The sequence below is a fragment of the Myotis daubentonii genome, chromosome 15, assembly GCF_963259705.1.
Source record: "Myotis daubentonii chromosome 15, mMyoDau2.1, whole genome shotgun sequence".
In the NCBI taxonomy this organism is placed as follows: Eukaryota; Metazoa; Chordata; class Mammalia; order Chiroptera; family Vespertilionidae; genus Myotis; species Myotis daubentonii.
The window spans coordinates 6,098,933-6,125,625 of NC_081854.1; the positions used below are offsets into that span (position 1 = coordinate 6,098,933).

At 42.3% G+C, this 26,693-nt stretch overlaps 2 protein-coding genes, 1 long non-coding RNA gene and 1 other non-coding gene across 9 annotated transcripts in view; all 4 read right to left on the bottom strand.

Moving 5' to 3' along the window:
• Nucleotides 1–26,693, bottom strand: part of LOC132216067 (zinc finger protein 345-like) — a 108,711-nt gene that overhangs the window by 69,332 nt on the left and 12,686 nt on the right. For all 6 annotated transcript variants that reach the window (XM_059665124.1, XM_059665118.1, XM_059665117.1 and 3 more), the window contains exon 5: nt 19,698–19,908. In XM_059665124.1, the coding sequence (XP_059521107.1) occupies nt 19,698–19,908 (211 nt within the window). The remainder of the gene's footprint in view (nt 1–19,697; nt 19,909–26,693) is intronic.
• LOC132216172 (uncharacterized) lies at nt 721–2,688 on the bottom strand. Its single transcript, XR_009448720.1, has 2 exons — nt 1,927–2,688; nt 721–1,896 (listed from the first exon to the last, which is right to left on the bottom strand). It is a non-coding gene; the product is annotated as an uncharacterized LOC132216172 (long non-coding RNA).
• Nucleotides 20,484–22,494, bottom strand: LOC132216301 (hepatitis A virus cellular receptor 1 homolog). The gene is given in 2 exon segments (XM_059665468.1): nt 20,484–22,222; nt 22,225–22,494. Coding segments are annotated over 2 exon segments (996 nt in total). The 5' UTR covers nt 22,391–22,494; the 3' UTR covers nt 20,484–21,392.
• On the bottom strand, nt 26,480–26,586 carry LOC132217724 (U6 spliceosomal RNA). Its single transcript, XR_009448983.1, has one exon. It is a non-coding gene; the product is annotated as a U6 spliceosomal RNA (small nuclear RNA).

Genomic DNA, 26,693 nt, shown 5'->3' on the forward strand with positions numbered 1-26,693 from the left:
AAGAGGCTTTTTAGAGCAGCCAAACTAGTCTATGTGATTCTAAATTGTGGCTATGTCATTATACATTTGTAAAAACCCACAGAATGCACAACACCAATAGTGAACACAATAATCCAATTCTGCACTTTGGGTGCTAATGCTCGAATGTTAACTCATTGTAACAAATGCAGCATTCTGGTGCAGGAGGTTGACATGGGGGAGGGTTTTTTTTTTAATATATTTTTATTGATTTCAGAGAGGAAGAGAGAGCTAGAAACATAAATGGTGAGAGAGAATCATTGATTGGCTGCCTCCTGCACACCCCCCACTGGGGATCAAGCCCGCAACCTGGGCATATGCCCTGACCAGGAATCGAACTGGTGACCTCCTGGTTCCTAGGTCAACACTCTACCCCTGAGCTACACCCGGCTCGGCGACATGGGGGAGTTTTGCATGAAAGGGACAAATAGGAGGCTTAGGGGATTTCTAAATACTTTGCACTCAATGTTGCAGTAAATCTAAAATTGCTCTAAAATACAGTCAAATCTATAGTTACACACACACACAATTTAGCAGAATACAATCATTAGAGACATTTCTTGTAACCCTGGGTTAGGCAAAGAATTCTGAGACTTGTAACCAAACCAGGAAAGAATTTAAGTAAAATGATAAATTAGACTTGTATTAAATTTTCCACATCAAAAGACATTATAAACCAAAAAAATAAAAATAAAACTCAGCCACAGGTGAAGAGAATATATTTGCAAGTCATAATCTGATACAGGAGTTCTATACAGAATATATAAATAACTTCAGAAATAATTTAAGGAAACAAACAACCCATTCAGAAAACGAGGACAGACTTGAATACACAGTACAGAAAACAAATGACTGTCTATAAGCACGTGAAAAAAATTATCCTATGCGGACATGGAAGACTGGGAAGGACGTGGGTCCAGAACAAGGTCCGACATGCAGGGAAAACATGGTGAGCACCACTGTCTCATAGAGAAGTGCAGAAGTAGAGGACAGAATCACATGGGCAGTGGGTCCTTAGCTTGAGAAAAGAGGTGAGCACTTGCCAATGAGACCAGGGTCCTGTAGGTCTCCTTATCACTTTCGAATATTATGTCCCAGAATTCACGTCCAGGTGTCCCCTTGCCTGTAAGGTGTCAGTGCCAGCTACAAGCATCACTTGAAGAGTTGAACTAAGGCATGAAATTCATCACAGTGGATGGGATTAGAGCCTGACACCCAAAGAGGGTGAAAGAGCAGACACAACTCAAATTACGGAGGTTTCCCGTGGGTCAAACTCTGAGCTGGGATCAAAGGAGAGGCAAGCTGCCGCTCACTCTGAAAGAAGGTTCTGCTGGAGAAACCACTGGAGCTGAGAGATGATGCTGTCCATTGAAAGACTGAGGTGCTCTGACATTTTAGGAGAATAATCCTAACTGCAACAATGACACCAGCAGCTTTCGTTGAGCCTCCCTAGTCCTAACAGTGTACCTGCCCCCATGGTAGAACTTGTCCCAGGTTCTGGAGCCAGAATCCCGGGTTGGAATCCAGCCTCTATTTCTGACACTCGTCTGTGGAATCAACTTTGGAGAACCTACTTCATTTCTCTAATCCTTGGATTTTCCAGCAACTCGGTATTAGTTTCCACTTACAAGGCTGTTGTGAGAATCAAGAGAGAAAATGCTCCAAAAGCTAACCCCGGAATCCTGGTATCGACAAGTACTCACTTTGTCACTTTTATTCCTAATATTTGATTATTTATCATAAAGCTGCTACAAACATTTCTGAGAGAGGAATGGAGAGGGAGAGACAGAAACATTGATTGGTGGCCTGGGGATCTCTAAATACTTTGCACTCAGCGTTGCTGTAAATCTAAAACTGCTCTAAAAAAAATAGTCATACCTATAGTTACACACACACACACACACACACACACACACACACACACACACACACACAATTTTGCAGAAAACAAACACTGGAGATATTTGTGACCTTGTGTTGGGCCAAGAATCCTTAGACATGTAACCAAACCAGTAAAGACTTTAAGAAAAATGATAAATTGGACTCTTAAAGGCCAAGATAAGTGCTATCATCACCTTCATGTCAAAGTCAGTAAACTAAAATGCAGCGAGTGCTGGTGAGGCACCTGCCTCTCTGCTGGTGGGCCAGCAGGGTGTCTCGAGCTCCATTTCTGTCTCAAACACACCGCAACGTACCGGTGCTCGTCAGCACTGGAGGAGCGAGTGGCGCCCAGCCTGAAATGTCTTAGCAGGAAGAGGCTGAAGTTGCCAGAGCCCAGCTGGCTGCAGGCAGATGTCATACTGTGAATGGGCACCTTCGCAGCTGACCGCCTCTAATGGCTCAGGAGGAGGTCACAGACCTTATGGGTATAAGAGGAGAAAACTGAGGCCCGCAGAGGACATGTGCTTGTTTGTCCCAATGATATTGGGGAATTTGGGATTCAAATTTGGGCATGGGGAGTCTGATCACTGCCCCCTATTTCCTTCTGCAGTGGCTTTGGGACTCCCAAAATACCCTGCCCACCCTGATGCCACCTGGTCCTCCTGAGAGACCTGTTCCAATGCAAGAATCCCCATGACAGGAGACCAGGAAAAAAGGGAGGGTTCTATAAAGCAACAGCTTATTACATTATCAAGAGACTGGACTTCTGAAAGTGTGATTATAAAAAGTGTCCACTGCAGCCGAAACCGGTTTGGCTCAGTGGGTGGAGCGTCGGCCTGCAGACTGAGAGGTCCCAGGTTCGATTCCGATCAAGGGCATGTACCTGGGTTGCGGGCACATCCCCAGTGGGAGATGTGCAGGAGGCAGCTGATCGATGTTTCTCTCTCATCGATGTTTCTAACTCTCTATCTCTCTCCCTTCCTCTCTGTAAAAAATCAATAAAATATATTTTTTAAAAAAAAGTGTCCACTGCAGGTGAGTCGGTGTGGCTGTGTTTGTGTGTCGACCCACGCACCAGGAGGTAACGGGTTCGATTCCCAGTCAAGGCACATGTAGGCTGAAACCACAGTAGGAGGCATGCAGGAAGCAGCCAATGGATGTTTCTCTTTCTCATCCATGTTTCTCTCTCCCTCTCCATTCCTTTCTCAGAAATGTTTGTAGCAGCTTTATTACAAATAGTCAAAAATTAGAAGTAACCATATTTAATAAACGAATTAATATAGCAAATTAAAAATTAAAAAAAAAAAAGGAAAAGAGGGAGCAGGGGCATTCCTTCACTTTGCTCATGACTTCAGGAGATTGCTTGTCTCCTTGGCTCCTACCCAACAGTACTGCTGCGATTCCCTTTCTGACAAGTGGCCTCAGCTCCTGGGCTGTGGTAACACCATGTCCTCCCTGTGACCCCTAGTGTTGGGTACCAACGTCATTTCCTCAATGTGACTCCAAGTGTTGTACTAGTGACTTTCTCCTGCAGACATCTTCACTGTCTGTGCTTGGCATTCCACCTGTTATCCATGTAACAACTTCCCTGCATTAAATTTCCATTTCAATAATAATAATAATAATAATAATAATGTCAAAGATAAAAAAACTTTTCACTCCAAAAAAAGCTAATATATCATTAATAAATCTCCAAACAATTATGCAACATAAATAAAAGCTGAAAAAATGCTGATTCCCATCATATGAAACTTAGAAACTGCAAAGATATCTATTAAAATGGAGTATAAATCTATGGTTACTTGGAAAGCTGTGAAGGGCAGAGAGATTGATAAAGAACATGAAGTAAATTCAGAGACAGATATGGTTGGTATTGTGACTATGGTGCTGGTTTCAGTTGCATGCATGTGAAGACTCATCAAATATTACACCTGACATTGCATTTACTAATTAAACCTTCTTCAAATTGGTGCAAGATTTTTTTTTAATTGTACGTCCAACATTTTTTGGAAAGAAAAAAAACAACAACAAAAAAAACAGGTTTGCCAACTTGATATTCATTCTATGTTCTCATGCCCTGTTAAAGAGTCTTGCCTAAGTAATAGCAAATATAGCCAACATAAAGGACTTTGACCCAAACCAACACAAATACTGGCTGGAACACTAAACCATATCCCTGGGACTATATATACACGTGTACTATCTTTCTTTTTCTGTCAGGGTACCAATGGCACTGACATGAATGTCTGAGAAGCTACAGAAACACACAGAAACGTCTGATTATATTCAATGACAATGACTGCATCCACAGAAGACAAACATGCGTGGAGACCCTCAGATCTGTGTACATGCCACCCTGCAGTCTTTTCCTCGGAACATTTCTGGATGCCCGTTTACAAGAGGCACATTCCATCTAGCTGACAGCACTCTTTTCCGACACAGTGTAGACCAGTGGTTCTGCAGCAATCGTGGCTCCCCTAACCCCTATGGTCCTCCAACCAGTGACCATCACCCACAGAATTGTAGATATGAGGGCAAAAAAACCATTTACAAGACCTGGGCAAGAAATTCCCATCAAAAGTATTGGCAGCCTCTGAAAAAACAAGAAAAAATTAATGCTGCTTCCAGGCGGACTTGAAGTTGTCACAGCTATCCCCTCTTTGGAGTGATCTTTGGCTGTCTAGACTCACAGAATCCAGGCTTCACATGAGGACTGGAGAGTCCACAGTCTCTCCTAGGAAAATGTGAGCAGCAATGCAAATTGGACAAAAATTGCTAAGCTAATTTCTGCACCATATTGTTCATAGGGAAAGTTAGAAACTCCCATAAAAGTTGTTCACCTCGTATGCTTGTAGAGCCCAAATATGCTTATAAACTAGCTGACAGAATAAAGAGAACACTGAGATTAAAGAAGACTTAGAAAAAAAGGCCTTCAATATTTTTTTAAAAATATTTTTATTGAGTACTAGCCAACTTGGTTCAGTGGATAGAGCGTCAGCCTGCAGACTGAAGGGTCCCAGGTTCGATTCCAGTCAAGGGCACATGCCTGAGTTGCAGGCTCAATCCCCAGTAGGGGGGCGTGCAGGAGGCAGCCAATCGGCGATTTTCTCTCATCACTGATATTTCTGTCCCTCCCTTCCTCTCTGAAATCAATAAAAATATATTTTAATATATTGATTTCAAAGAGGAAAGGAGATAGAAACATCGATGAGAGAGAATCACTGATTGGCTGCCTTCTGCACACCGCACAATGGGGATGGAGTCAGCAACCCAGGCATGTGCCCTGATGGGAATCGAACCCTGACCTCCTGGTTCACAGGTTGATGTTCAATCACTGATCCACACTGGCTGGGCGTGGCCTTCAATATTTTACTAACCAAATGAACATAAGTCTGGCAGTTCTTTCATGGGTGACTTGGACACTCAAAAAGTTCATCACTGTTAAAGGGAAAAAGCACATTATTGGGAAAGGCAGTATTTGCTAGCTGAACTCAGGTGATGTTCTTTGGGGACAACACTGAGTCAGGTTCAGAGTGAAAGGAACTCCCCAGATGGTATGGCTCAGCAGTTAAGTGTCTTCCTAGGAACTAAGAAGTCCCCCGTTTGATTCCCAGTAATAGACATGCAGGGTTGCGCACTCAATCCCCAATGGGGGTGTGCAGGAAGCAGCCAATTGATGATGTTCCTGTCTTATTGTTGTTTCTCTCTCTCTAAACCTCTTCCTTCCTCTCTAAAATCAATAAAAACATTTAAATAAATTTTTTTAAAAAGCCCAGGCCGGTTTGGCTCCGTGGATAGAGCGTACACCTTTGGCCGAAGGGTGCCAGGTTCAATTATGGTCAAGGGCACGTACCTCGGTTGAAGGTTTGATCCCCCCTCCCTAGTAGAACTGCGTGCAGGAGGCAACCAATTGATGTGTCTCTCTCACATGAATGGTTCTGTCTCTTACCCTTCCCTTCCAATCTCTCTCTTAAAAAAAATCAATGGCAAAATAGTCTCGGGTGAGGATTAAAAAAAAAAAAAAAGAATGAGACCACGTAAGCTCAGGCAGCTCCTAATTGTCTCAAATCAAAGTTACCTCCCCAAATACACTAAGATGATGACTCATGCAATCTCTGGATACCTATGAAATATTTTCAGCAACAGAAATATGCAGTGACATTGATCTGGCAAGACATATCTGGCTAAATTATAAAATGCAACCTGGACTCATGTTTTTTCACATGAGCAAAATTCATAGTGAATCTCCCTACGGTTGATGGCTGAATGTATGAGAAAAATAAGGCTTCACAGAGTTTCACACAAAATTGTTAAGACTGAACTAAAAATCTGTACATTTCCTACAAATCTAAGACCTCCCTTTCATTGAACTCTTTGGTGCAGAGAAAGATTAGAATTTTGGCTAAATGATTTCACACATTCACTGCACTCATAAGGCCTTTCTCCAGTTGAACTCTGATGATCACAAAAGCCATGGATCCGGGTAAAAGATTTCCCATATTAACTGGGCTCATAAAGCTGTTCTCTACTGTGAGCTTTCTGATGATAACGGAGGCCATTTCTACTGGCAAAAGATTTTCCACATTCACTGCACTGGTAAGGCTTTTCCCCGCTGTGAATTCTCTGATGACAACGAAGGGTATAGATCCTGGAAAAAGACTTCCCACATTCACTGCACTCATAAGGCCTTTCTCCTGTGTGAAATCTCAGATGATAACGAAGGCCAGTGCTACTGGTAAAAGATTTCCCACATTCACTGCACTCATAAGGCTTTTCTCCTGTGTGAAATCTCCGATGATAACGGAGGCCAGTGCCACTGGTAAAAGCTTTACCACATTCACTGCATTCATAAGGCCTTTCTCCAGTGTGAACTCTCTGATGATGATGAAGACCAGTGATCCCAGTAAAAACTTTTCCACATTTACTGCATTCATAAGGCCTTTCTCCTGTGTGAAATCTCTGATGGTAACGGAGGCCATTGCTACTGGTAAAAGATTTACCACATTCATGACACTCATAAGGCCTTTCTCCAGTGTGAACTCTCTGATGATAACGGAGGTAGTAGATCCTGGTAAAAGATTTCCCACATTCATTGCACTCATACGGCCTTTCTCCTGTGTGAAATAAATGATGATAACGGAGGCCAGTGCTACTCATAAAAGTTTTCCCACATTCACTGCACTTATAAGGCCTTTCTCCATTATGAACTCTCCGATGATAATGAAGGCCAGTCACCCCGATAAAAAACTTCTTACATTTATTGCACTCAAAAGGCCTTTCTCCTGTATGAAATCTCTGATGATAACGGAGACCATTGCTACTGGTAAAAGATTTTTCACATTCACTGCACTTATAAGGCCTTTCTCCAGTGTGAATTCTCTGATGACAACGAAGGTAATATATCCTGCTAAAAGATTTCCCACATTCACTGCACTTATAAGGCCTTTCTCCTGTGTGAAATATCTGATGATAACGGAGTCCAGTGCTACTGGTAAAAGATTTCCCACATTCACGGCACTTATAAGGCTTTTCTCCAGTGTGAAATCTCTGATGATAATGGAGTCCAGTGCTACTGGTAAAAGATTTCCCACATTCACTGCACTCATAAGGCCTTTCCCTAATGTGAAATCTCTGATGATAACAAAAACTAGAAATTCTGCTAAAATATTTTCCACATTCACGGCACACAAAACCCACTCTTCCAGTCTGAACATTCTTATCCTGAACAAACACGCGGTTGCAGCCAATGGCTTTCTTATATTCTTTCCTAATGTAATAATTTTTAGTACTTTGGAGGGTCACCTCACATGTTGAGATTTCATTTGGCCTGTCCCTGGTCTGAGTAGCCTTTGGGAGGAGATGTCCTGACCCAGTAAGGATGCCTTGCCCAACTTGCACACAGGTTAAATGCTTCTGGGACATGTTGAAACTGCAGCTCTTTGCAAGTGAGATCCTGTCCACACCTCTAATAAAAGGCTTCTCTCTAAAGTGCTTCTCCTGGTGCTGGTGAAATGTTGCACTGAAAAAAAATCGTTTTGCACATGCCCCACACCTCAATAGTACATGGATCTGCTGAGTTTCCTGCAGCTCAATCAAGTGGAAAATGTTCCTCAAGACTAGTCCACAACTCTCACAGGGGTGGCTCTTCAAGGAAGACAAGGCTAACTTGGGATTCCTTGCCTGTGACACTCTTACAGAAATGTTCTGTTCAGTCAGTGCCTCCACATTCTCTGCTCCACAGCAGCAACCTGAACAAAAGGAAACGCTGGTGAGGTACATGTTGACCGTAGAAAAAAAATAGTATCTTCACTATAACTGTTTATCTGTCATGACGAGGCATGATTCCATAGAATGATTTTTAAGAAAAGTGAGTTAGACGCTGAGGAAATGGCTGGTATACATTACTTGGCCCCAAAAGTCAGTCAATGGTGAAAATCTCACCAAGGGAGAAACAGAAGCACAGGATGGGATACAAATAAGAGAGGAAGGCTCTACTCATCGACTTTTCATGCTGGGGACCTGAGTTTGTGTAGAATAATTTGAATGTGCTCAAACCCATAAAAGTCAATTTTATCAGAGCACATGATGCTCAAGGAGAATATAATAATATGTGTGCACTCTGAAGCCCTGCAGGCATGGACCAACGTTGGTTTGCAGTTAAGAGAGACCTGTGAAAAAGGTAGCAGTGCAGTGTAGAGAGGTTAAGGTTATCCATAGGCTGGGAATCCAAGTAGAAATGATCACTATTAGAACTGAGTAGTTGGCAAAGTGTCAACGATATGCAAGAACAAGTAGGTTGGGGTGAGGAATGGGCAATTGCAACAAAATACTGTTGAACAAAATGGGTCCCTAGTTATGACCTTAATAAGCTCTGCCATCGAACCCTTTCTAATAGCCCTTCATCAAGGAAAAACATGCCTCTGGGTCCAACCTGACATTCTTAAAGTCACGTTTCGCCGAAACCGGTTTGGCTCAGTGGATAGAGCGACGGCCTGCGGACTGAAAGGTCCCAGGTTCGATTCCGGTCAAGGGCATGTACCTGGGTTGTGGGCACATCCCCAGTAGGAGATGTGCAGGAGGCAGCTGATCGATGTTTCTCACTCTCTATCTCTCTCCCTTCCTCTCTGTAAAAAATCAATAAAATATATATATATATATTTTTTAAAGTCACGTTTCTTCTGTGATGCATAAATGATTCTTGCCCTTAAATACCAATTGAGCCATTACATGGGATAAAGACAATAGGAATCTTAAAAGAAACACTGAAAAGGATGGTCAACACTGTGGTAGAACAACAAAGCACAAAATAGACCACAGCAAAAAGACCTATGTGAGTGACATCAACAAGATGACAGAATCAGAGATATGAGAATCATTCCCTATCCCAGTGTAAGTAGACAGCTATCCATGAACAAAATCCCCACAGGAAACGAGAATAATAGTACAATGAGTACCGTACAAACAGTAATACAGAACACAAATAAAGAAGAACTAAACAGAAAGGATGACTGGAAAGACTGGGTGAACCAACATATTTAAAGATACTTATGGTCAAAAACAAGGTCAGAGTTGAATCTATCAGCTACTGTGTTTATGCTATAATTGACCCTAGTGGCCTATTCTTTGAAAAATACTGGAAATTTTGTTTTTAAAAACCACAGAAAAGGCCCTAGCCAGTTGGGTGTGGTGGATAGAGCGTCAGCCTGCAGAATGAACAGTCCCAGGTCCTATTCCAGTCAAGGGCACATGCCCGGGTACGGGTTCAATCCCCAGTAGGGGGCATGCCCCTCTCTCATCATTGATGTTTCTAACTCACTCGCCTTCTCCCTTCCTCTCTTAAGTCAATAAAAATATACTTTAAAACACACACACACACACACACACACACACACACACACAGGAAGCCCTGGACGGTGTCACTTAGTTGGTTGTAGTATTGTCTTGTGTACAGAAGGGTCAGGGGTTCAATTCCCGGTCTGGGCACATATCAGGATATGGGTTCCATTTCTAGTTTGGGTATGTGAGGAAGGTAGCCAACTGATATATCTCCTCACACTGATGTTTCTCTCTCTCTCTCTCTCTCTCTCTCTCTCTCTCTCTCTCTCTCTCTCTCTCTGTCTTTCTGTCTCCCTATCTCTATTCCGCTCTATCAGAAATCAATAATAAATAAATAGGAGTTTCAGGATAGCCAATTACATCACATCTGACACTATGAACCACAATACATCATAAGAGATGTTGGCAGATGATATGACCTTACATAGAGAAAATTATCAAGATCCTACTATAAAATTCTGAAGTTAATAAGCAAATATAGAGCCTTGGCAAGGTGACTCAGTTGGTGAGAATATGTTCCCAATGCATCAAGGTTGCGGATTCAATCCCCCATCAGGGCACATGCAGGGGGACAGCCAGTGAATGAATAGAAGGGTAGAACAGCAGATCAATGTTTTCCTCTTTCTCTCTGTCTCCCTTCCTATGTCTGAAATCAATAAATAAAGCCCAGAGATTAAAATGGCGGCAGAGAAGGAGGATGCTGCACGGACATGCACCCAGGAACAAGCTGGAATTACAACTGAAATACGGAAAGGCTTTCTGAATAATCAATGGAAAACTCGCAGGAGAGAACCCTGATACCCAAGGACCAAAGGTGGAGAACACATAGAGACTGCAGGAGGGGTTGAGACGCAAAAATGCTGGCTGGGCACCCACAGACTGCAACTGAAGTCCCAGAGAGATACCTCAGCTGTGGGGGGATGCCACTGAGAACTCTGGGATCTAATCCCTAAACTGGGCTCCCCAGCAGAGAGCACCAAAACTGAGGAGGGTACCCACATTACAGCTAGCTGTGAAAAGCAGTGGGGTGGTGTCTACTAGGAAGTGACAGCTGAAAACTCAGGCATCCTCTTAAAGGGCCAACACACAAAAATTCTCTGTGGAGCCACCCACCTAGTGCTCTGGCGGAGGGTATGTGCAGTGGCCTGGAGCTGTAAGAGCAAAAGCCAGGCCTGAGGACTCAGAGGATAGAGCTCAGAAGGCATACACCCAAAGTTCCCTGGACTGAGTCACTCCCTCACTCAGCGGATGACATCTTTCCCACACAGACATTTGCCTTGCCTGGCGGGAAGACAGTAACAGTTAGCCCTAGCCAGTTTGGCTCAGTGAATAGAGCGTTGGCCTGAGGACCGAAGGGTCCCGGTTCAATTTCCAGTCAAGGGCACATGCCAGGGTTGTGGGCTTGATCCCCAGTAGGAGGCGTGTAGAAGGCAGCCAAGCCATGATTCTCTCTCATCATGGATGTTTCTTTCTCTCTCTCTCTCTCTCCCTTCTTTCCTGAAATCAATAAAAATATTTAAAAAAAAAAAAAGTAACAGCCTCCAGGCAGAAGCAACTGCCCCACCCTGTTGAAAAAAACTCTCACCACACCTGAAGGACGATTGCCTGGGGCAATTCAAGTCGGGATCCTATCAGTTTGAAGGCAGAGGCATCTCTGGAGGCTTTGAGTCTTTGCCTGATCCAATTAATCAGAAACAGCCTTTAACACTGTCCTGCACTAGAGATTGAGAGGTATAGAGGATCTACCTAAAACATAGTCACAAACCCAAACAGACAACCAACATGAGGAAACAAAAAAACAACCCACAAATGAAAGAACTAGAGAATTCTTCAGAAGAAGAGATAAATGAAGCAGAGATAAGAAATTTATCTGAAACAGAATTCAGAGTAATGAGGTTAAAAATGCTCAACAGTATGAAAAAAAGATATAGTAACTATGAAAAAAGAACAGTCTGAGATAAAGAATGACATAACACAAATAAAGAACCCATTGAGAACCGAAAAGAAAAACAACTAAAAAACAGGAGGACAGCTTAAGGGAGCTGTGGGACAATGTGAAACGTAAAAATATTAGAATAGTAGGTGTGCCAGAAGAGGCAGAAAGGGAGAAAGGAATAGAGAAGGTGTTTGAAGAAGACCAAAACAAACGCACACCCAGACACATCATAATTAAAATGCCAAAAATTAAAGACAAAGAGAGAATCTTAAAGGCAGCAAGAGAAAAGAAAATTACCTACAAAGGCTGACACCTGATTTCTCATCAAAAACTCTACAGGTCAGCCAAAACCGGTTTGGCTCAGTGGATAGAGCGTCGGCCTGCGGACTGAAAGGTCCCAGGTTCGATTCCGGTCGAGGACATGTACCTGGGTTGCGGGCATATCCCCAGTAGGAGATGTGCAGGAGGCAGCTGATGGATGTTTCTCTCTCATCGATGTTTCTAACTCTATCTCTCTCCCTTCCTCTCTGTAAAAAATCAATAAAATATATTTTTTTAAAAAAACAAAAACAAAAAAACTCTACAGGTCAAAAGGGAATGGCATGAAGTACTCAGGTAATGGAAAGCAAGGATCTGAGACCAAGATTACTATATCTAGCAAGGCTATCATTCAAAATAGACGGTCAAATAAAGAGCTTCCCAGACAAAAAAAAGCCTCAAGGAGTTCATCACCACCAAGCCAGCATTACAAGAGATGCTAAAGGAATTGCTGAGAAGAAGAAACAGAGAGAGAAACCTAGTCATACAGAATTAAAATGGCTGTAAAGTACCTTTTAATAATAACCCTAAATGTGAATGGAATAAATGCTCCAATCAAAAGGTGTAGGGTAGCTGAACGGATACAAAAACATGACCCAACTAGATGCTGTCTACAAAAGACCCACCTCAAAACAAAAGACACACACAGGATGGAAGTGAAGGGATAGAAAAAATTTTTTCATGCAAATGGAAAAGAAAAAAAAAATCTGGAGTAGCAATACTTATAGCCGACCAAATAGACTTTAAAAGCATCATGCCTAGCAAAATAACCCAGTTGGAGAAAGATAAATATCATATGCTCTCACTCATTTGTGGAATATAATGAACACCTAAATTGATGAACAAAAATAGAACCAGAGGAGGGAAAAATATACAAGAATATAATAGAAGAAATCCTGTTATTTTCAGATTTTTAATATTTCCTACATTTGTGATATCATACTATGTTAGTACAGTTTGGGTAATATTACTATACTTAACATTCTTTTATTCTTGAAATATGTTTATTGCATGTAATATTACTGTATGTAAGGTCATTTTTCTTGAATAATTTGTGTTTATTGCATGTAACATCATATTTAAAATTGTTTTTCTTGAAATAAAAAACAACAACTGGGAAATAAATAAATAAATAAATAAAGCCCAGCCAGTATGGCTTGGTGATTGAGCATCAACTCATAAACTAGGAGGTCACTGTTGGATTTCTCGTCAGGGCATATGCACAAGTTGTGGGCTTGGTCACCAGAGGTGTGCAGGAGGCAGCCAATCAATTATTTTCTCTCTAAATTGATGTTTCTCTCTCTCTCTCTCCCTTCCTTCCACTCTGAAATCAATTAAAATATATTTTAAAAATAAATTAAATAGCCGAAACCGGTTTGGCTCAGTGGATAGAGCGTCGGCCTGCGGACTGAAGGGTCCCGGGTTCGATTCCGGTCAAGGGCATGTACCTGGGTTGCGGGCACATCCCCAATAGGAGATGTGCAGGAGGCAGCTGATCGATGTTTCTCTCTCATCATGTTTCTAACTCTCTATCCCTCTCCCTTCCTCTCTGTAAAAAATCAATAAAATATATATAAAAAAAAATTAAATAAATATATAAACATATTAAAGAATAAATAAATAGCCCTGGCCACTGTGGCTCAGTGGTGAGAGTGCTGGCCTGCCCACTGAAGAGCAGTAGGTTCCATTTCCAGTCAAGGGCAGGTACCTGGATTGCAGGTTGGATCCCTGCTCCCAATAAGGGCACCTGTGGGAGGCAACTAATCGACGTGTCTCTGTCACATCAATGTTCCTCCCTCCCACCCCCGCCCCACCTCCTCTTCCTTTCACTCTCTCTCTCTCAAAAAAAAAATCAATGGTAAAATATTTTCACTATTCCAGTGAGAATTAAAAAAATAATTAAATTCAGAAAAGTTTCAGAATGCAAAAATCAACATGCAAACATTAGTTCCACTTCTACACACTAACAATAAAATCTTCGATAGAGAAATGAAGATATTCAAATTTACAATAGCACTGAAAATAATGAGATAATCAGGAATAAATTCAACCAAAATGGTGAAATGTCTGTACATTGAACACTATACGACATTGACAGAAGAAACAGAAGAAAACCCAAATAAGTGGAAAGACATCCTGTGTTCATGGATTTGAAAATGAAGTATCCTGCTCTAGCTGGTTTAGGTCAATGGATAGAGCATGAGCTGAGGACTGAAGGGTTCTGGGCTCGATTCCAGTCAAAGGCACATGCCTGGGTTTCAGGCTCGATCCCCAGTGGGGGGCGTGCAGGAGGCAATTGATCAATGATTATCTCTTATCATTAATGTTTCTATCTCTCTCTCCCTCTTCATTCCTCTCTAAAATCAATAAAAATATATGGAAAAAAGAAAAGAAAATCAAGTATCATGAAGATTTCTACAATATGCAAAGCAATTTACAGATTAAATGCAATCCTGATGATAACTCCAATGGTATTTTACAAACAAAAGAGAATGTTGAAATGTATAAAACCAAAGACCTCGAATAGCAAAAGCAATTTTAAGAAGAAAAAAGCTGGTAGCATCACACTTCCTGATTTCAATTTATTTCGAAGAAAAAGTAAAGAAACAGTGTGTTACTGGAAAAACACAGACACATAGATTAATAGAATAGAACAGATAGCCGGCTTGGCTCAGTGGATAGAGCATCAGCCTACGTGCAGACTGAAGGGTCCCAGGCTCAATTCCGGCCAAGGGCACATGCCTGGGTTTCAGGCTTGATCGGTGTGCAGAAGGCAGCCGATCAATTATTCTCTCTCATCACTGATGTTTCTATCTCTCTCTCCTTCTCCCTTCCTCTCTGAAAAAAAAAAAGAAAAAAAAAAAAAAGAACAGATAACACAGAAATAAATCCAAGCACATAGCTTCCAGTAATCTTTGTCAAAGCTGAAAGACATAAAAGAAAGGAAAGATAGTTTCTTCAATGAATTGTGATGATAACAAATGGATATTCATATGTAAAACAACAAAACTTGACACCACTGATAAAATTTAACTCAACCTGCATGACAGAATTAAATGTCAGCACTAAAACTTAAAACTCCTCAGGACAACCTACAGAATACATTTTGGAGGTAAGTTTTGGACAGGATTTTCTGAATGTGACACCAACCACCAGGCAAAACAGAAAAAATAAACAGTCCAGATTGAAACAAATTAAAAAAAAAAAAAAAAAAAAAAAAGCTTCACAGCACAACAGCAATAAACAAAATGAAATAAAGGCAATCTAGAGAAACCAAGATTGCAGCATAGGTAAACAGCGGAAATTGCTGCCTCACACAACCACTTCAAAAATACAACTAAAAGACAAAACGGACATCATCCAAAACACAGGAAGGCTGGCTGAGTGGAAATTCTACAACTAGAAAGAAAGAGAAAAGCACACTGAGACTCAGAGGAGGCTCGAGCACCTGGAAAGGGCTGGCAGCTGAGGACGCAGCGCACGTGGAAAGGGCTGGCAGCTGAGGACGTGGCGCACGTGGAAAGGGCTGGCAGCTGAGGACACAGCGCACTTGAAAAGGGCTGGCAGCTGAGGACTCAGCAGTGCACATGGAGAAGGCTGGCAGCTGAGGACGCAGTTGTCGTTTTCAATCGGGAGAGAGTCTCAAGCTCCCGACTGCTCTGAACTCCAGTTCTGGGTGAGTCTCTGGGGAACCAGACTCATGTGGGGAGAAACTGGACTGTCTGGCATCTGTCAGAACTTGAGGGCGGCTTTCTCTCAGAGGTGCTTTCAGTGATTACCAGGACAATGAGATGGGGGGCCTCTTAGGGTAGGACTGGGGAGCAGCCATAGCTACTTGCTCAGCCCTGTTGAACCCCTGAGACCCCGCCCCACCCAAGCTGTGCACAGAGGCTTTTGCATATGAAAGGCCTGGCCCTTTGCAATCTGAAAATTACCTAAAAAACTGCACCTGAATCAGAGAGACCCAGAACTTCCAAAAGAAGGTCCAAGGCCCCACAGCAGCTTGCAGTGCTTCACAGCTGGGCCTCATCTGGGCACCTCCAATCCCCAAACAAAGAAGAGGAATCTCTCCATAGCTCCTGCTGGGTAGCTTCAGGCAGAGGCTAAATTAGCACATCCTTAGAGATCTAAGAGCCAGTGTACCCAGTGGTCAGAGTGGGACCATCCAGTTTACAGCTCCTTGGATCCATAAAGGACACACTCAGGGGGCAGACTCAGTGAGCACCAAAGCCCCACTGAAGCAAGTCTTGCCCCAGAAGGGTGTCTCCAGCACAGAAGTTCTCCCACTGCAGACACAGCTGATTCTGACTGCCAATTGACCTGGAGGTCAATTTGTCCCAGTGATACCTACAACAATCAAGACTTAACTAGAACAAGACTGTGCACAAAGCCCACAAAGGGGTGCACCAAGAGTGTCCACCTCAGGTAATTGGGGAGGCTGAGCCACTGGGCCCTATAGGACACCCAGCACAGAAAACCACTCTATCAACACAGGGAAGCATAAAAAATGTGGAGACAAAGAAACAGGTCACAAATGACAGAAATGGAGGAAAGCAAACGACTGGATATAGAGTTCAATCTTAAGGTCTTTCCAGAATTTTCTAGAAACCACTGACAAATTTAGTGAGACCCTCAAGAAATCTAGTGAGACCCTCGAGATTATGAAAAAGGACCAACTAGCAATTAAGCATACACTGAATGAAATAAAGGATATTATGTAGAGTTCCAACAGCAGACTAGATGATCGCAAGAATCAAGTCAAAGATTTGAAATACGAAGAAGCAAAAATCACCCAACCAGAAAAACAAAAATTAAAAAGAATCCAAAAATATGAAGATAGTGTAAGGAGCCTCTGGGACAACTTCGAGCGTACCAACATCCGAAGTATAGGGGTGCCAGAAGAAGAGAGAGAGCAAGATATTGAAAACCTATTTGAAGAAATAATGACAGAAAACTTCCCCTACCGGGTGAAAGAAATAGTCTTACAAGTTCAGGAAGCGCAGAGAACCCCAAACAAAAGGAATCCAAAAAGGACCACACCAAGACACATCATCATTAAAATGCCAAAAGACAGAGAGAGAATCTTAAAAGCAGCAAGAAAAAACAATCAGTTACCTACAAGGGAATACCCATACAACTGTCAGCCGATTTCTCAACAGAAACTATGCAGGCCAGAAGGGAGTGGCAAGAAATATTCAAAGTGATGAATGCCAAGAACCTACAACCAAGATTACTTTATCCAGCAAAGCTATCATTCAGAATTGAAGGTCAGATAAAGAGCTTCAGAGATAAGAAAAAGCTACAGGAGTTCATCACCACCAAACCAGTATTATATGAAATGCTGAAAGGTATCTTTTAAGAAGAGGAAGAAGAAGAAGATAAAGATACAAATTATGAACAACAAATACACATCTATCAAGTGAATCTAAAAATCAAGTGAATAAATAATCTGATGAACAGTATAAACTGGTGAATATAATAGAATCAGGGGCATAGAAAGGGAGTGGACTGACTATTCTCATGGGGGAAAGAGGTGTGGGAAGAGAATGGACAAAAATTGTACACCTATGGATGAGAACAGTGGGTGGCAGGGGTAAGGGCAGAGGGTGGGGTGGGAACCGGGTGGAATGGAGCTATGGGGGTGGAAAAAAGGAACAACTGTAATAATCTGAACAATAAAGATTTAATTTTAAAAAAATGTAAAAAAAATGAAAATGGGGACTTTCTAGGATGATGTAGTATTTTATATCTCTTATTTTTGGTAGTGGTTACAAAGGTGTAAACAACTGTCAAAACTTGTTAAACACTTCAGATGTGTGGATTTTATTGTATATAAATTACACTTTAAAAAGTAGAAAAATAAAATACTTTTTAAAAACTTAAAAAAAAAGAAATAAAGGCAATCTAGAGGATGGGAGAAAATACTCCCAAATCCGATTAAGGAATCACTTGGAGATAATGTGGATTGAGTACAGATCAGCACAATAAAGCAAATATTGCAATATAGACAGAAATTCACACAAATAGTTGGAGTTCCCAGTGAATAATAAAGATATGTTAACACTAGACTACAGGTTAGTAACAACACAGTAACTGTCTCAAAAACACACACAACTCTATATAACTTAAAATACACTTGATTGCTAAACACTGGCAACAAGCATTTGAGCATGTTAGAAAAATGGTGGCACTAGACCTGCTGAATGCAGGTTTTCCAATAACATGGAATTTGCAAAAAAGAGAAGGGGGGTTGGGCAATATCTGCAAAGCACAATTAGGCACATGCAAAAATAGGTGTTCCTGTGTGTGATAAGCAATTAATATATAAAATATACAAGGTAATCAAAAGACTCTTTAACCAAAAACTACAGTTAATAAACAGGATAAGGAAGTAGAGACAATTCTTCAAAAAATACCTACAAATGACCAGTAGGAATATAGAAAATGCTTTCCTCACTGATCAAGGTGCAATACCTTAGGCTTCCTGCAACACTACCAACCAAAAGTCCTTTCCTGTGAATTTAGTGCAGCGGGGAGTATTGGGACTTCAGGAATAGAAGGGAGCAGCAGAAACAGACCAACCCTCCCCAGGACAGCAACTACCCAGGAAACTGGAAAAAATCAAGCAGTACCAAAGTCTACATGGGAGGACAGAGCACACCCTGGGGGATGGGGCCTGGAAAATGGCAAAGCCAAGTCCAGGTCACTGGTGAGAGTGAGGGTCTTACCCAGGGAGGACAGAAGTTCAAAGTTGTCCAGCATCACATTCAGGTACAGCTGTCTCTGACCCTCATCAAGGAGGCTCCATTCCTCCCTGGAGAAGTACAGGGCAATGTCCTCAAAGGTCAGGCCAACCTGTCAGAATCAAGAGAATTGAAATCAGAGCTTTCTTTTCTGAGAAGCTGAACTCCTACTCCTTACACACCTTCCTCCCCGCCTCAACCTCCTCCAGGGCCTAATTCTAAGGCTGGCTGATCTCCGGTCAAGTCCCATTAATCACTATTACTGCCCTCAGCAAGAACAGCTCGGTGGGGTGCGAAGAATTGGGAGACAGGAGGAGAGACAGCAATGGCATTTAAGGTCTGGGAAATGCCTGCAGGGCCCCAGCTTTCCTGCCAGGCAACACCACTGCAGTCTCCTAGATCCTGCCTCCAAGACAAAGCCAAGCGTGGGTTTATGCTTCGCCTTAAGTCCCCACACCAGGTCTCGGGACCATCAGCTCCACTTCCTCCAGATGTGCACACCACTGGGTAATGTTCATCCCTTCCCATGTTCAGACCCCAGGTTCACTCCCTCAGCTCTGCCCCCTTCCTGCTCCAATGCCACTGGATCTCGCTGGACTCACCCATGAACTTGGCATATGGCGTGTAGAGAGCTTGGAGTCCAGCCGGATCCAGGACCACCCCAGGCCCCTGATGGACCCACAGCCGGGAAAGCCCCGAATGAGTCTGTGCCGTCCTCCCTGCAGCCTCTGATCTTTCCGTCAATACTCACAGCCACATCCTCAGGGACCTGCAGATGCCAGTCACCCCCGTCCTCTCTGCCCTGCACTTGCTGTGTCCTCAGAAGCCACCACACTCCTCTCTCCCCTCCACCTTCCTCACGGTCCCCCACGCGGGACTGAGCTGCAGGACGGCACAGGCGCCCGCACCCGGGCTGTCCTGTTCGGTGTGAGGACGCGGTGGGGGCTCGGGGGACACGCACTCACCTCAGCCCCGAGCCTCAGCGCCGGCGCCGCCATGGCCGTCTGTGGGCGGATCGGGGCGGGAGCAGCAGCCGCTGCGGGAAGGGCGGTTCCTGCCCCGGCCCTGGCGCAGGTCCCCAGGGTATCGAAGCGGAGTTTAAAATCCTTGTTTGTGCTGTGACGATCCGGGCCTTCTCCGTTGGGATAGCTCCACCCGGACTCAGCAACCTGGAGCCTGATTCTCCGGAGAAAATAGGCCACAGTGAGGAAGACGCCGGAAGTCCCGCCTCTGCGCCTAAGCCGCCTAGGAAACGCCTTTTCTGACCGCTCATTGGCTAATCTCGGGTGCCACTCCTGGCGTTCCTGGTAACTTGCCTAATAAGAATCCAAGGGTGTGATCTAGGGTTTTCCCATCCAACTTCAGGAGGAAAAAAAACGGAACTCCGCTGCAGGAGGGGTTAAGAAATGCCATCTCCTGCCCTAGCCAGTTTTGCTCAGTGGATAGAGCCTCGGCCTGCGGACCGCTGGGTCCGGGTTCGATTCCGGGCAAAGGCAGGTACCTAGGTTGCAGGTTCCTCCCTGGCCTGTCCCAGGTGAGGACTTATGCAGGAAGCAACCAATCCATGTGTCCCTCACACATTGATGTTTCTCTCTGTTTTTCCCTCTCTCTTCCACGCTTTCTAAAAATCAATGGAAAAATATCCTCAGATGAGGACAAAAAAGAAAGCAATGTCATATCCTATGAAAGAGACATCTTGAAAATGCCTCAAGAAAGTTGTCATTTTTTTTTTCCCTTCTAAAATAATTTTAATAATCAAAATGGTTTGGGGACAATTTAGAATTCCAGGTGAAACTAGTAACACTCTCAAACAGATTTAGATTTGCACTTACTTTTCTAAGGCAGAGGCCTTTTGCCCTAACGTCTCCCTTTCTTTTGCCCTTTTATTTATCACTGTACTGCATCATTCTAATAGTTAGTTCAGAATCCCTGATGGTTGTCTATATGTGGCACAGCTGTAGCAGAAGTAGCACACATGTGTTAAATCACATGGCCATAGATTTTCTCCACCTATTTACTTGCTCCACTCACCATCCTAGCTTCTTCCCTTAAAGGCCCCATCTTGGCCCCAAGGAAAGCACTTAAAACCTCATATTTTCAGAGCCATGAACAAACAGATCTAATGGTGAAATCACACTATTTCCCCATGAAGAAAATAAAAATCTGTGTGCCTCCATAATTTGAAAACTTTGCAGGAACTTACGAAATGTAATGTATTGACTGCAAGATTAAAAAACAACACGAGTTAATCATGAAATGCTTCCAAGTGAATTCATTTAAGTTCCAAATCGAATTTGCTGATTTTAAGTCCTATTCCCCTCCTTGTGACAGCTTTAGTGACCAACGTATTGGTTCATTTCATGTCAACCCAATGAGAAGTCTTGATGGATACAGGATTCATAAGGTCTGTACAGAATATACAATTCTAAAGTGTTCAGGTCATATTTAGGAGAGGGCTCTGCTATGACCAGAAAAATTGAGCCAATTTTAATATAAAAAATTAAGACTAATTACCAATGAGGTTTGACTTCACACTGATGAGCTAAAGATACTCTAACGAACATCACAGACACATTGGAACACCATGAAATATTGACAGAAAAATAATCCTGGAGCTTAAAAGAACAGACATGGTGAGATCTGGTCAGTGCTTTCTGCAGTCAAAGGCCTAAAGGTCCTAGCACCAATGGGTCTTGATAAACGTTACAAAGATCGTTCTCAAAGCAGAGATTCTCATGTGGTTGGTAGCACACTGATGTTCCATTTTGTGAAGTTCCGGTCGGAGGCTCTTTGCTTATGAGATACACCTTTCTTTTCCCACATAAATATTTTTTGGTAAGAATGGCAGCCAAAATGGTGAGCAATATCATGGCAGCAATGCAGAGTCCAATGTACAACTTACTGGTGTTCCTCGGTGTATTTTGTTTCAAGCTTGTGTGAGTTGCATTGTATTGCCAACCGCTATCTGAAGGCTGGGTCACAGTGCTATTCCCATCTGTTGGGAAAGAAGAGTTCAATGATGAGCTGGTCGTACTTGCTTCCTGTGGTGTGATAGGCGGGGTTTCTGTTGTCTGCAGTGGAGAAGATGAAGTGGTTTCTGTCTTGAATTCCTGCTGTCCTCCTAATGGCTTTGTAGAAGAGACCATAGGTGATGTTGGGCCCATGGTGACATTAGTTGGAGCTGTCTTGTGGTTCAGTGTTAGTGTTGGTGTTGGAGTTGTAGGAGCAGAGGTGAAAACCTTAGATGGTGTTGGAACACTGGTGACCTTAGGTAGAGCTGGCTTTATCTCCAAAAATATATTCTTTTTATAACCATTACACAACCCTTTGAACTCAATACGGCAACAATAGGTGCCAGTGTCAGACAGGGCTGCATTCTGTATGGTTAAAGACAAATTCCCTCTGGAAATGATTCCATTCATCCTATAACGTTTGTCCTTCTCAAAGGTGACATGGTAGCCATCGGTCATTATGAGTTCATTTGAGCAACTGAAGGACATGCCCTTCGACCCCAGCACAGGGGTGAGATTTCATGAGCTGTTGAAAAGATACAGGGTAGTGTGACAGACTGACCCACCACTCCAGTCACATATGACACAGAAACTACAGCATCTGCCCAAAGTAGTATGAGGCTGGGGAAGGCTATCCAAGAAGGCATGATGGTATCAGCCTGTGTCAACGTGGTTCCTTCTTTATAACCTTAGAGACTTCTGTTCAGCTGGTCTTCAGGTGGTCTCAGTGACCTTTGTGCAATAATTTCCACACATTTGGTGAGTTTCCAGCTCCTCTGATGGTTTGTCTGTCATTTTTTTAAAATTGATTTTTTAGAGAGGAAGGGAGATGGAGGGAGAGAAACATCAATGATAAGAGAGAATCAACAATCGGCTGCCTCACTCACTCCCCCTACTGGGGCTGAAGCCCACAACCCGGGCAAGTGCCCTTGACCAGAATCTACCCTTCGGTCTGCAGGACTATGCTTTATCCACCAAGCAAAACCGGCCAGGGCAGTTGTCATTTTTTTCGTGGTGAAGGGACTGGAGTCTGTGTTAATGAAAACACATTATCTATGAGCCCAATACAGCCACTCACAATAAAAGAGGTATGCCTGCATTGCAGTCTGGAATAATTTATCACATAAATAACCTACTTACATCATCAAATATGTATGTGACAAACACAACAAAAGAATGTAGGACCAGCCTTTCAACTGAGATGTATAATATAAACTTTAATTGAAATTCTATAATTTAGTTATAATTTGAACTTCAATTACAATAAATAAATTTTGGCTCTGGCTGGTGTAGCTCAGTTGGCATTTTCTCATTTCATTAATGCTGGAATAGCAAAAGCTATCTCTCTCAGTCAACTATAAAATATTGTAAAATACAAAGAGCAAAATAATAAGTGAAAAATCTCAAAGCTGCCCTATTAGGTTTGGCTCAGTGGATGGATCCTCAGCCTGCAGACTGAAGGGTTCCAGGTTCGATTCCGGCCCACGGCACATGCCTGGGTTGCGGGCTTGATCCCCAGTAGGGGGTGTGCAGGAGGCAGCCAATCAGTCATACTCTCTCATCATTGATATTTCTCTCTCTCTCTCCTCCCTTCCTCTCTGAAATCAATAAAGAAATGTATTATCTTTTTAAGAAGTGTGGGGAGACACATCTGTGCCAAGAGAAAGAGAGAGGAACTGAGCAATGTCCTTACAGCCATGAGGAAGGCAGCAGCTAAGGACTGAGCTCCACCCTCTGTGTGTATAAAGGCTGTTCAGAAAAAGAAATCATAGGCTGAGGATTACAAAAAAAAGCAAGTGTTCATTACTTTGGGCACAGCATGAAAAATTGAAAAAATATTAGAACTATCCCAATATAGAAAAAATTTATTGCATAAAGAAAAAAAAAGGCCACATGATCTCACTCATTTATGGATAATAAAGACCATTATAAACTTATGAACAAAAATAGATACAGAGGCAGAGCTGCCTCGAACAGACTGTCAAACTACAATGGGAAGGCAGGGAGGGTTGGAGGGCAGAAGGGGAGGATAACAGATCAACCGAAGGACTTGTATGCATGCATATAAGCATAACCAATGGACATTAGACACTGTGGGGGTAGGGGAGGCCAGGGGATTGTCAAGGGCAGGAACAAAAGGAGACATATGTAATACTCTTTGTAATACTTTAAGCAATAAAACAATTTTAAAAAAAGAAGAAAAAAGGCACGAAATGAATGAAATTCCAACATACATTTTTGTTGTTTCCCTGTCCCTTTGATTAAAAAAATGCCAGCATCCATTGATTAGGCAGAAATGTGACCAGACTTTTTACCAAAGAGACAGTGATAACAAATACACATATAAACATCCATCATTGAGGTTACAGATGAACAGGCAAATAGAGATACACTGTGCAGATCTGGGAGAGGCCCAAGTACAGGAGCATCTGTCCCCATGAAGTTAGGGTGCACCACTCTCCCCATACTCAGATGCATTCACCCACCTGGGAGATCTCTGAATAGCCTCCTATTGGAAGGTTTACGGATCCTTCCTCAATAGGCGTTATTGATCATGAACTCTATTTCTAAACCCTATTACCTGTTATCACTTAGAAATTTACAAGAGTTCCAGGTGCTTTGTACCAAGAACCGGGGGCAGAGATCAGTATGTATTGTCTATATCTCACATGGTCAAATAGTCTGTCTCAAAAGGATACATGCTAAATGACTCAATTTTTCTAATATTCAAGAAATGACAAAAATTATAGGTACAAGGAGAACTGTGACACCAAAAACTAGGGTTAGAGCAAGGATGTGACTATGAAAAGAAAGCCGGACCTGTGTGGCACAGTGGTTGAGCATCAACCCGGGTCACAATTCAATTTCCAGTCAGGGCATATGCCTGTGTTTCAGGCTCGAACCTCAGTAGGGGGTGTAGGAGGCAGCCTATCAATGATTCTCTTTCATCATTGATGTTTCTATCTCCCTCTTCCTCACTCGGAAATCAATAAAAACATATTTAAAAGAAAAGGTAGCCCTAACTGGTTTGGCCCAGTGAAGATAGCATCGACCTGCAGACTGAAAGGTCCCAGGTTCAATTCTGGTCAAGGGCAGGTACCTTGGTTGCGGGCACATCACCAGTATGAGATGTGCAGGAGGCAGCTGATCGATGTTTCTAACTCTCTATCCCTCTCCCTTCCTCTTTAAAAAAATCAATAAAATATATTTGAAAAAAGAAAGGAAAAAAGAAAAGGGTAGTCTGAGGGAGTTTGTGATAGCAACATTTTCTGAATTTTGCTGTGGTTACAAGAATCTACATGTGATAAAAACCAAATAAAAATGAGTGATAAAACTAGAGATACAAATCAATCCTATAGTTAAGAGCACTGTAACAATTTCACTTCACTTGAGAATGAACTGCGACTATGTAAGGTTTTACCTTTGAGAGTAGATAGTTATATGTGGGTCTTTTTGGTTTTTTATTGATTTCAGAGAGGAAGGGAGAAGGGAAGAGAGATAGAAACATCAATGATGAGAAAGACTCATTGACTGATTGCCTCCTACATGCCCCTTCTGGGGATCAAGCCCGCAACCCAGGCATGGGCCCTGTCTGAGAATCGAACCCAGGACCTCTTGGTCCATGGGACAATGCTCAATCCACAGAGCCACCACAGCCAGGCCAAGAGTAGATAGTTATATGAAAGGCATGCAGGAAAGCTCAAGAAAATTTCAGTTTTTGTGATTCTAAATTTATTTCAAAATTTAAAGTTATAAAAACTGACATTTATATTAGTTTTATAAACCACTTTATGATACTTATAAACTTGGTCAAACACAATATGTTGTTATCCTTATAAATGAATATATTCATTTTGTTTTCAGTTATTCTAAAATAACCCAAACATAGAACTAAAGAAGTGCAAAATTTAATTACATAATGAAACAGGCACAGAACACACCAATGTTGTATTTATTAAAATTTTATTCATGATGAGAGTAATTGTCACTGTTTAAAACTTATAATCAAAAGCAAGGTGAACAGAAATATTGCTGATGGTATCCTTTCCACAATGGCTTGTGAAGTATATTTTCTCTTCAGACTTGTGACAAAATGCTTTTTCATTCAAGGCTTCTCTTCTTCATTTGCTAAAGACCACCAAATTGAATGTGTTCATGAGTTATTTCTGCAAGGATTTGTGGCAATAAGGCAACATGAATTATGCAATCCATGCCACGTTACTGCCAGAGAAAAGTATTTCTCTAGTGTAAACTGACATCTATTGAGGTCTTACTTTGGGGTAGCTGCTTTCAAACAATTAGAAATATTCACACATTCATCATGATAGGGACTACTTCCCAGTAAGAATTTCCTACTGTCACATTCATAGGATTTATGTCAAGATAACCTTTATAGACATATAATGTCCTGAAATATTTTCATCAAGGCTGATTGTATCACTTGAATTTTTTTTGATCAATAAATTTTATTATTTATTTATTTTTTTTTTAGTTAAGGTATTACAAATGTGCCCTCATCCCCCCCATTAACCCCCAACCTCCCCCCCCCCACGCCCCGCACACTCATGCTCCCATACCCCCGTTGTCCATGTCCATTGGTTTGGCTTATATACATGTATACAAGTCCTTCGGTTGATCTCTTCCCCTTACCCCTGCCCTCCCCTACTTTCCTTCTGGGGATTGATAGCCTGATCGCTGTTTCTCAGTCTTTGGATCTGTCCCTTTTCATCAGTCTAAAAAATATGGAACGCTTCACGAATTTGTGTGTCATCCTTGTGCAGGGGCCATGCTAATCTTCTCTGTATCGTTCCAATTTTAGTATATGTGCTGCCGAAGCGAGCACTGTATCACTTGTTTTATAAAATTTTTTTCATATAAAATACGAGGTAATTGACCTTGAAAGACAGTACCACCTTCTTTGCAGTAACATATTCTTTTTTCCCTATCTCT